General features: G+C 42.9%; 2 protein-coding genes across 2 annotated transcripts in view; one reads left to right on the top strand and one right to left on the bottom strand.

Moving 5' to 3' along the window:
• Nucleotides 1–346: 346 nt before the first annotated feature.
• PGRMC1 (progesterone receptor membrane component 1) lies at nucleotides 347–6,387 on the bottom strand. Its single transcript, XM_080554044.1, has 3 exons — nucleotides 5,942–6,387; nucleotides 4,219–4,374; nucleotides 347–2,517 (listed from the first exon to the last, which is right to left on the bottom strand). Exons 1-3 carry the CDS (start codon nucleotides 6,270–6,272, stop codon nucleotides 2,417–2,419), a joined length of 588 nt encoding a protein of 195 aa, XP_080410170.1. The 5' UTR covers nucleotides 6,273–6,387; the 3' UTR covers nucleotides 347–2,416.
• KIAA1210 overlaps nucleotides 6,358–10,107 on the top strand; it is a 61,196-nt gene continuing 57,446 nt past the window's right edge. Inside the window, exon 1 of the mRNA XM_080553980.1 lies at nucleotides 6,358–6,492. The gene's annotated coding sequence lies outside the window, so the exon portion shown is untranslated. The remainder of the gene's footprint in view (nucleotides 6,493–10,107) is intronic.

Below are 10,107 nucleotides of genomic sequence, written 5' to 3'. Positions count from 1 at the left end.
GAGTCAGCGTTGGACCTACTGAAGGGTAGGTTACAGCCCAGCCCAGTTCCACTGCGTGACAGCCTTCCAGAACTCCAGCTTTTGCTCAGTGTCAGCAAATACTTGTTTCTTTTATGCCTAACTCTGCTTTTGCAACAGTAAAATATGTGAACATGTTCTGAATTTAGTATTCTATTAAAAATTGTTATGCTACAGAACTACATTCAGAGCCATTCAGCTTGAACATGTTATACTCAATCTACATGTTGAATAACGTAAGAAAGACAGATTGTAGGCTGTAAAATTTGTAACACTGGGGGAGGATTAGCCATCACTTCCAGTCGCAGTAAATAAAAACATACACCACCATTATGCAAGACATTTATTTTCTGCCTTAAACAGATAAAAGCACATTTCGGATTTGAGGTAAACCATTAGAAGTAGTTTGCAAAACACAAAGGCCATGACAAGACTTAGACTTGTCTCTAGACCTTCATTAGGTAGTTCATACAGTAACACTTTATGCAAGCTATCTGGCTCAAACAGCTGCACTGTTCAGTGGGAGGCCCAGCGTAACTGAAAGGAAAAACACCATGAAAGTGTGAGGATTGAGGGAAAGTCTTTAGTTCTCACTGCAGTCGGTCTCAGGCACTTCAGCATGTTGTGTCAACATATTTATGAAAGTTTCTGTTGTGCAATGCACTCTACTTCTGAACAATTTTGTCTAGTTCACGCCTTTCCACTCAGGCCTCAGTTCATCATGTTGGTTGTGCTGCCGAGTTGAAACAACGCAGCAGAAGAGCTGAACCAGAGAAACTAAATAATGGGGAGCTATACCAGACAGGCACCCAAGCAGAATCACCTGGACAAGAATCACATTTACAAGAGATCAACAAATCATTAGTTATCTCCCTGGAAATTTCTGGTAAAGTTATACAAATGTATTTTGGCTGATAAAGGGGCAAATTTACATTTTTCCTCAGTCATGCGCATTTACTCAGCCTCCTTTGGTAGGAGACTAAGTTACATGGTTGGGACAAACCTAGTAATTAAGCAGAGATGTAAACTAGAAGAGCAAACAGGTGAAATGCAATTCAATAGTCAGTTCCCCCAGGTATAACATTGCTGGTTATGCATGAGATTTTGCCATTTCTTTTAACAGCAACATTCCAAAGCAACAAAAGCCTCGACGCAGAAATGGCTCACACCACGTTTTATTATTTTGTACAGGAAACTTGTATAAGTTACATGGACCATAAAGGTTTTTCTGCTAAAGGTGCATGTACAGGAGTACTTGTTAATCGTGCCATGCCAGCAAGTCTTTTTTAAGGCCTAAGAATCAACAGCAGCTGCTTTTACCCATTTAATCTCATTTTATTTAAATTCTTAAAATAGTTTTTCTAAGAAAAACGAACAAATGATAGTCCAGGTAAGTTGTACTTCATTATTAACCTAGTTTTTAAGGATGCGTAGTTACACTCAGTACCTAAGTAACACTTCAGATGTACTTTAAAAATAAACAAAGAGTATTAATGCAGCTGCATGACTGAATACATCAGGTATTCATCTGTCCTTACTAATTTTGTAAGTATCTAAAAGTGATTTAACCTCTCAAAAATTCTTGCCTTTTTTTTTAAGCAGTTAGTGTTTCATCTGTAAGCCTCTATGTAACTCTTTAAAACCCAGATTATCAGACATAATATTGAATTATATTGCACCACAAATGAGTATGGTGCTTCATGAACGAGCAAACAAAAAATATGAAACTGCAGCTAAACTAAGCAACTTCCTTACATGATTTTTTTTATGGCAAAAGCTGGTGGTACCGTACCCTTTCCTGGGGATATATATTTTTTAATTCACTGTTGAATGTGCAGTCAATTCCTGGTTGCCAGGAATTGCCAACAACCTGGTCTAGTGGAAGGTGTCCCTGCCCATGGCAGGGGGGTTGGAATTAGATGGTCTTTAAGGTCCCCTCCAACCCAAACCATTCTGTGATTCTAAAGGAATTACAACCGAAGGCCCAGATCCTGCAGAAGCTAACGCTAAATGAATTTTAGTGGAATTTATGTTACATACGTGAAGTTATTCTTGTGCTTGTGTCCACAGTGCTAGGAGGTTAATGAAAAACTGGATTTCAACCCTACTCTGCCCTAATAGTGACAGAATAAAATCAGTCCTTTATTGCAAAAGTTGCAATTTACTTTTGCACAGATATTTTTTGTGCATACTTCATATTATGCAGGTTTAAAGGAAGACACACTAGACCTTTACTAGTTTATCGCTGAATTTGAAAAGGAAGCCTAGAGCAATAAACCTGATTCACTGTAACTGGATTTTTTGTAAGCATTGTTGCTGTTGCAACTTGTAAAACAGAACTGGAATGTTACAAACGATCCCTTAAGATACAAAAATAGACTGTTCCTCACTGCACTTTCTAGTCTTTCTTTGCATCTTGGGCATCTTTTTCTTCTTCATCAGAGTATACAGTGGGTTCTTCCCCATTCTTCAGCAGCTTACCAACATGGTGATACTTAACTGAAAATTGGAAGAAAAAAAAAATCAAGTCATTATTCTGCCCTGAAGAGGTACTTTTTGTAACTCCTGCTTCTATTTCATAAATTAACAAGAAGCCTCTATTGCAATAGAACACCTCTGAGCTCCTTGTTGCAAACAGTGGAGAGAAGGAAAAAAACAAACTACTTGAACAACTATTAGTGTTGTAATAAATTAAGAAATATGCAAAGTGTATGAAATATAATTCTTCTATTGGCTAAGCCAGAAGATGAATTAATGTAGCGACACATGAAAAATGAGGGACTCATCCAGCTAAAGAAAAGGAATCATGGATTCGATTATTTTTCTTGCTGTGCCAAAGCTAATTTTTGAGTGCAATTCAGCATCAATCTTGATGCCCAACTCCTGAAAAGGTAGATACAAACACTAGATTAGGTTAGAAATTTGATAACGTAGTTCTGTTTTCTGGGATGTAGTTGTTAACATCATAAAACAACCCTTCAGTGTGGCATGATTAACAGCCTTGATTAAAACAGAGCCAAAATAGCAGGGGCATGGCAGGTCAGGACTCAGACCTTCTAATGACATTATGTGGAGAAAGCTCCATTCCAACTAGTGATAGTAAATCTTTAATACCGGATTTAAAAACAAAAAATACTTGATTTCTACTATACAAACTTTGCATGCAAACTTTGCATGTGCAATTTTTATCAAATAAATATAAATCCTTTCACTAAGATAAGCTAACTAATAGAATTATTTTCTGTCTTATCTGAGCAGAAATAATCCCTTTGGTGTTCACTGGCCTAAAAGGCAATATGAGATATGGAAGAGTTATTTTTCATCAATAAGATAAATCATAGGAGGAAAAAAAAAATTGTGCCAGCAGGGTACAAGGTCAACACAACAATTTCCATAAAACCGTGGTTTGATTTTCTTTTTGAATAGCAAGTTGGGACACATGGCACTAAGCCTTTTAAAAACCTACGCTGCTAAGCAGAGAAAAACAGGGCAACTACAAAAATGACTTCCTTCTGTTAATTTTATACCAAACGTCCCAAGTGTGCAAGTTGCCTTTTTCCTCTGCTGCTCTGGTGATAACTGGTACAGTTACATCCAGGGATGGCATTTGCCCATTCCTAATCATTTTGTGGGTAGAAGGTCAACTGGGCAATTTTCCATGAATCTAATAAAGTCATCAGCAAGGCAATGCAGAATTACTTGTTTATAGTATAAAAGTTATAGCTGTATCTAGCTATATCAGGAGCCCAAAGGGAAAAAGGCCTTGTTTAAACGGTATTCAAAACTCAAAGTAACCAAGAAGTAATAATTCAAATGTTACTCGTACTTCTGAGAAGCTGAATGGGACTTAAGCTTCATTTTTCAGAGCTTCAAATTTAATTGTCTTTATAGATGGTGTCTTAACTGTATTAGAGGTGTGCTGTACTTCCAATTTCTGTCAACTTTTTGGGTGGTTTTACAGATCTTTTGAAAGAGTGTTTCCAACTCTCTTACTGTTCTGTAAGGCACAGAGGGAGGGAATATGCCTTACATTTCTCTTAATTTTTTGAATAATGAGAATTTTAGCTGGTAAACTGAGCCATTAACTCAAAAGTAAGCTTCCAGACCGATGCTTCAAATTAGTAACAGACTTTTAACTGTTGCTTCCCCTATTACACGCTGGTTAGCTACTTCTTTGTAAATAGGTTTAAAATTACTTACAAGTAAATTGTGACTCCCAATCCCTCAAGGTCTCTTGCTGTGTAGCATTGAGATCAGAGAGGTCATCATAGTCATCCCTCAGAGCCTCCTTATCCAGGCAGAAAGTGGCAAGACCTCGGGATGCATCTCTCCCAGCAAAAATCCCATATGGGCCCTCTTTAAAATAAAAACATAAACATTATTACAGAGGCAACAGATGCTGTATGATCTTCAAGGATCAGAGTCTCCAGACTGAAACAGATTGAGTTCCTACCTTGACTTGAGGGTCAGAAGTATCTTAAACTTCTGAAATGTTTCCAGACTTTATTTTACTTGGTAACAAGGAAAAACAGAGGAAGAAGTCAAGAAACAAAACAATGGGAAGAGACACCGAGTGTGTTGGAACTTCTGGGCAACAAATCACGCAATAGTGTGTGGAACACAGAGTAAGAATAAGCATACAGATTGGGAAGGACATCCTCAGAAAGAGGAACAGAGGATGGATTTGTAAGCCTGAGGAGAAACGGAGGTTTTCTGAGAGATGCTGTGGGCTTAGAGAGCTGAAAGGATGACCTAACTGAAAACGTGGTAGTGATACTATGAAGTACTATCTTGGAAGTAATATCTATTAAGGCTTTCAAAATGCAAGATGAACTCAAATGACCAAAACGTGAAGTTCACAGTGGATCAGGGATACCTTATCAAGGCAGACTCTTGCTAAACTTTGTTACTCATTAACTTGCTTGCATGACAAGCATGTTGCAACTGGACATTGAAAGTTCTTAAGGGAGCTTAAAGAAGCTAGATGTGAACTCTGGTTACCGCACAGAGCCTCTCATCTTCCACACCTCCCACAGTGACCTTTTTCCTGTACTCAGAGAGAATCTTACTTTTCCATTAAAAAGAAAACCAAGTAGCCAGGCACTGTGGTGGCTACGTTTTATACAAAGGACAGCTTTTAGTGTTGTCCAGAAGGGTAACATCTAAAGCATGGTTCTTAAGTCAAGTGGGTTTTAGTACTGACACAGAACTGTACAACTAACTCTTCTGTACGTATCATCTTGAGTGCTGCTGAACTCAGCCCAGCATTACTTAGTGCCAGTCTCCTGTCTTTGTGCCACAAGTAATAACCTCATCAAGCTCCCTAATATCTCTTGCAGTGTTCTCGTCTCAGAGTAGTGGTGGCAGCTCACTACCACAGCCACCAGATGCCTGGACAGCTCAAGAGTGGTCACACCAGACAGCAGAAATTTTCAGACCTCAGTGAAGCATCTCCGGAGACCTCTGGTAAAAGTGGAGGCGATTAAACTCGTATCTATGTGCACACACTCCCCCACCTCAGCACCAGCTGCTCTGTAAAGCTTACTTCATTCTTTGCACTTCTGAAGTGCCTGTACCCCTGACAGAAAGCTGGCTTAACCTAAGCGGCTACGTATTGCTTTAATATAAGTATTATGCAGTTCAGTAAGAGTTGGAATGGAATGCAAACACCGAGAGGACATCCCGCTTCTGCTGCCTGCCCTAACAGCTTAGGTAGGGGAAAATAAAAGAATAACGGCGCGATGTGGGCTGGCAGAGCTGGAGCCTTCCCAGCGCCGAGGCCCGGCCGAGGAGCCCCGGCCCTGCCCTCGCCTCAGAGCGGAGGCCCCCGCACCATGCTGCGCGCCGCGCCGCCGCTCCCCGCCGGGGGCAGCTCCCCGAGAGCCGGAGCTCCCCGGGCCGGGCTCGCCCCGCCGCCCCTCACCGGGCCCGTAGAACTTCCTGGCGCGGGTCACGTCGAAGACCTTGCCGTTGACGGCCATGAGGATGCGGGGGTCGCTCCGGCCGTCGTAGGGCCGCAGCTCGGCCAGCGTGAAGTCGCGCCGCTTCATCTTGGGCAGCGGCGGCGGGTCCTCCTCGCCCGCCGGCACCGCGGGCCGCTCGCCCCGCAGGATCTGGTAGAGCAGGAAGAGGCAGAGGCCCAGCAGGCTCAGGTTGAGCGGGGAGCTCACGATCTCCATCAACAAGCCGCCCCCCTCGCCGGCCGCCGCCGCCTCCTCGCCGGCCATCGCCGCCGCCGCCTCCTCACGGGCCATGGGCTCGGCGGGCTTTGAGGCGCGGGGCGGCGGCTTGTCAGGGGCGGGCCGGCCGGGAGGAAGGCGGGGGGCGGCGGAAGCCGGAGAGAGGCAGCAGGGGGCGTCGTGATGGCGGCCGCCGCGCCTCAGGAGCTCTGCGACCCGCCTCAGGAGCTGCACAGCCCGCCCCGAGGCGGCAAACGTGAGGAGGCGGCAGCGCTCCGGGGGTTGTGTCCGTCAGGTAATGGCCCCAGCCCTCCGGCGGCAGCTCCTGAGGTGCTTCTTAGAACGTGGCCGGCCGTAGGCTGCTTTATTCAGGCTTCTTCTCAGGGGAAATTTTGGTTGACGAAAGCTTAAGGCGAAGGAAGTGCTGACACCTCCCTCTGTTTTATGTGGTGGTCGTGTGGAGCGCTGGCTGCGGCTTGTTGATGTCACCCCATCCTGAGTACCCACTGTGGAAAAGCAGAAGCCACTTTTGGGGTATTTGTCTCTGTAAAAGTGAAATTCTGAGTATTTCTCTCCATAAACTGTGTCCTTACCACCATTTTTAACGAAAATAAATAAATGTCCAGTCAGAATATCGTTATTCCCCTTGCACAAGTCAGTAAGATCACTCAGAGGAGATGCAGTGTGCTAACCTTGTAGCTTGGCAGGTGGTTCAGATGATTGCTTCAGTGGATAAAGGATATTTTATATGGGACCTATCATTGGGACATTCAGTTAAGTACAATAAGAAACAGTCCATTTCATTTATTTCCTAATTGTCAGGAATTTTAACTCTGTGTGCTGCCAGGGCTGCCGTTGAAGGGTTTTGCCTTTGGGATGCACCCCAGACCTCTCAGTTGTACAATCTTTAAACATATCGGCTCTGCCCTTGCAAGGTATGGTGTTTGGTTCCACCTGCTGTCTGATTTGGGAAGCTCCGTGTTTGATTGATCAGCACTTGGGCCTTGGTATATGCTGACTTTTGCTTCTAGCCGCTGTGTAACTTGAAAAACTCCTTGTTTCATGGATCTGGTGACAGAAACTTGTATTTGGTAATAAGGCAGGTCTGGATTTTGATCCTACTTGGGATACTAGATAAATCTCCTAAACTTTAGAATTATTAAAACTAGGAGCTGTATTACCTAACCTGGGACTTAATTCTGGTTAGCATCGATACAAAACTATTAGATTTTGTCATGTTGATTTTTACACGTTAGAGGAATAGATGTGGAAACAGAAATTTATGTGGAGATTTTTCTTTCATTGCTTACATTTTATTCAAGACAGAGGAGAAACCCAAACTCCAAAGCAACACCAACCCTGAATTTGACCATGAACCAGGCACTGAAGGGAGGGAAAATGCCTAGTATCCTAGAGAAACCATGCGAGGACAATTCATTCTTAGATAAAGGAGGGCCAGGAAACACTGCCAAGACTGATAGGATCTCAAGTTATCTTCCACACGAGCACTGGTACTGCAAATTAAGTTGCCCAATTTCATTTTTTTTTAACCTTCTAGCATATCCCAAAATATTCATATACCTCAAAATGCATGTTATTTGGAAAAAAAAAAAAAGAGAACAGATATTTAGAAATAAATGGACATAAAAAAGTTATGATACATCACTTAGAATTATCTACATTCACAGGGCCTTTGTTATGCATTTCTTGCTAGCACATTTATTTGGCAATACGTTTCAATGGAGCTGAAGTTCAAGTCAGAACTGAGTTGGCCCCAGCTCCAGTTAAATACCACAGGCATTAGCTATGCCCCCCCCCACATTTTTTTCTTACCTTTCTGTAGACAACAATAGTTTCGTCCTTGAAACCATTCTGTTAACTACATCCATGAGATAGGGCAATAAAGCGGTTCTGGGCAGTTCCCTTTGTCTTTACTGAAGAAAACAGCACTAGAACTTAAAACTTTCATATCCTTAAAAATCAAAGTAAACAAGTAAACCAAACAGTTTTTAAGTATTCCTTTTTTTGTTTGTTTGTTTTGTTTGTTAAGCAGTATAAATTTGTTAGAGATAAAGCAAAATTAGCTCTGCTCTACCTCAGCATTCTTCTTACTGCTCTGTTTTTGCTTTAGAAATTGTCTGGTATATTTAATGAATCTTTCAGAGCATATTTTGTGCTTCTAAACAAAGCGTGCTTTGTCTGCATTCCCCATGATACACTTTACCTTGGCAGATGATATGGGGACCGCTGCTGCCAAGCTGGTATCTCGCTCTCCTTTTACTGACTAGTGCCAACCCATGCCAAGAAAACAGAACCCCTCCCTCATCTGCAGAGGTCCTGCAGGCCAAACATGCTCTTAATGTTGGCAGCAGACATTACATTGAGCTGTTGCTGGAGTGGGTCTGTTCCAGGTACAGAGAGCGGGCACCTGGCCTAGGAATGTCCTGAATTATGTCTAGTCCTCAGATCAAAAGCATAGGCTGTCTTTCTGCTGGGCTTTTTATTTTTTTAAATATCCATCTCCGTCACATTACTGCTTATTATTATAGTTACATCTTCTGACTGTCTAGCTGTGTTCCTTGCCATCCAGCTAAGTGTTAGAAGAAAGAACCCTGCACTGTGAGGATGACAGTGTGCTAAAGGCTCTCAAGATCCTAGCAATAAATGGCTAAACATCTGCAGCATAAAACAGCTCCAGATGAAATTTTTATTTACCAAGTTTTAGAAAAAGCCTCAGAGAGGGGTGTTGGAAAGGCAGGGACTGCTCAGAGGGAAAAGTCTGCTGGAGAATTTCTTTCCTCAGAAACATACTGATGTGAGCTTGCAACTCAAATCCTTCCCCTGTAGCATCACCAGCCCTGTGCTCACTTGTCGGGCTGCCAGGGCTGTGCCTTCTGGCTCAGTCATGCCGAACAGGACCGACGGTCACCGTGACAAGAAGGCTCGCTTGGTCAGTTTGTACAGCAACCGCACCAGGATGTGGGGGAGAAGTCTCACTGCCTTTTAACTGTAGGAGAAGGTCCAGGTGAGAACTCGGTTTGGGCTCCTTTTTGAAAGGCAGCAGATGCCAAAAACAATCTGGACAGGCTGGAGATATTTCTGGAAGAGGCAGGGAGAACAAGAAAATGCAAGTCTGTATGATTCTTGCAGTGTAACAGTCTCAGTGTCCCTAGAAAGCACGCTGATTGACAGTAAATAAAATCCCTGGCTTCCTGAGAATAACTCCTTGGATTTGCTTAGAGGTTTGATGAACCAGGAGGTTTTTTTTTGTATGGAAAATAACTGAAATAACTGGATGACATGAAGGAAACAGACCATTCACAGAATGAGTCAAATCAGTAGCGCTGTTTCTGAGTAGGAACTGTTATTCTCTCTGTCCCATTGGTGCCAGGTAGGGGAATTATACCTGTTGCATGTACACGTGTCCTTCACAAGGCGCACATTTTGCTTACACTGGAAACATTTACTTAGCATTTCTGAGTGCGTGAGCCGTCTCTGCTTATGCCATTATATCCTTGGAGTGGGACCAGTTATTCCTCTACCACTCTGCTGGTGTGCCACCTCTGCTACAGAGCAGGCCATTCTGTTTCAATCTGAATTGACAACCAACTACAGCATTAATAGGTTTAGTGGTTAGAAGAGGGGAAGTATCAATAAACTGGGATGGCAGAGTTTTCTAGGTGTAAGCTTGCAGCATTTTAGTAACAGAAATGCAACAAGATGGGCATGGATTCTCATCTCAGTGTGAGTGACATTTCTGTGTAGCTGAAATCTGCTTCTAAGACCCTCAGTTGAGTACAGAGGAGGATGCTTTGGCTGCCTTTGTTTGCTCTGCTTTAGTTAGATGGCCAAATCCAAAGCAGCACAGACAAGATGGGGAAGCTGAGTAAAAAAAGGCGACAGCAGTAGC

The sequence above is a fragment of the Anser brachyrhynchus genome (genome assembly GCF_964034855.1).
Source record: "Anser brachyrhynchus genome assembly, chromosome: 13".
Taxonomy (NCBI): Eukaryota; Metazoa; Chordata; class Aves; order Anseriformes; family Anatidae; genus Anser; species Anser brachyrhynchus.
This window is presented reverse-complemented; position numbering and strand designations above follow the sequence as displayed.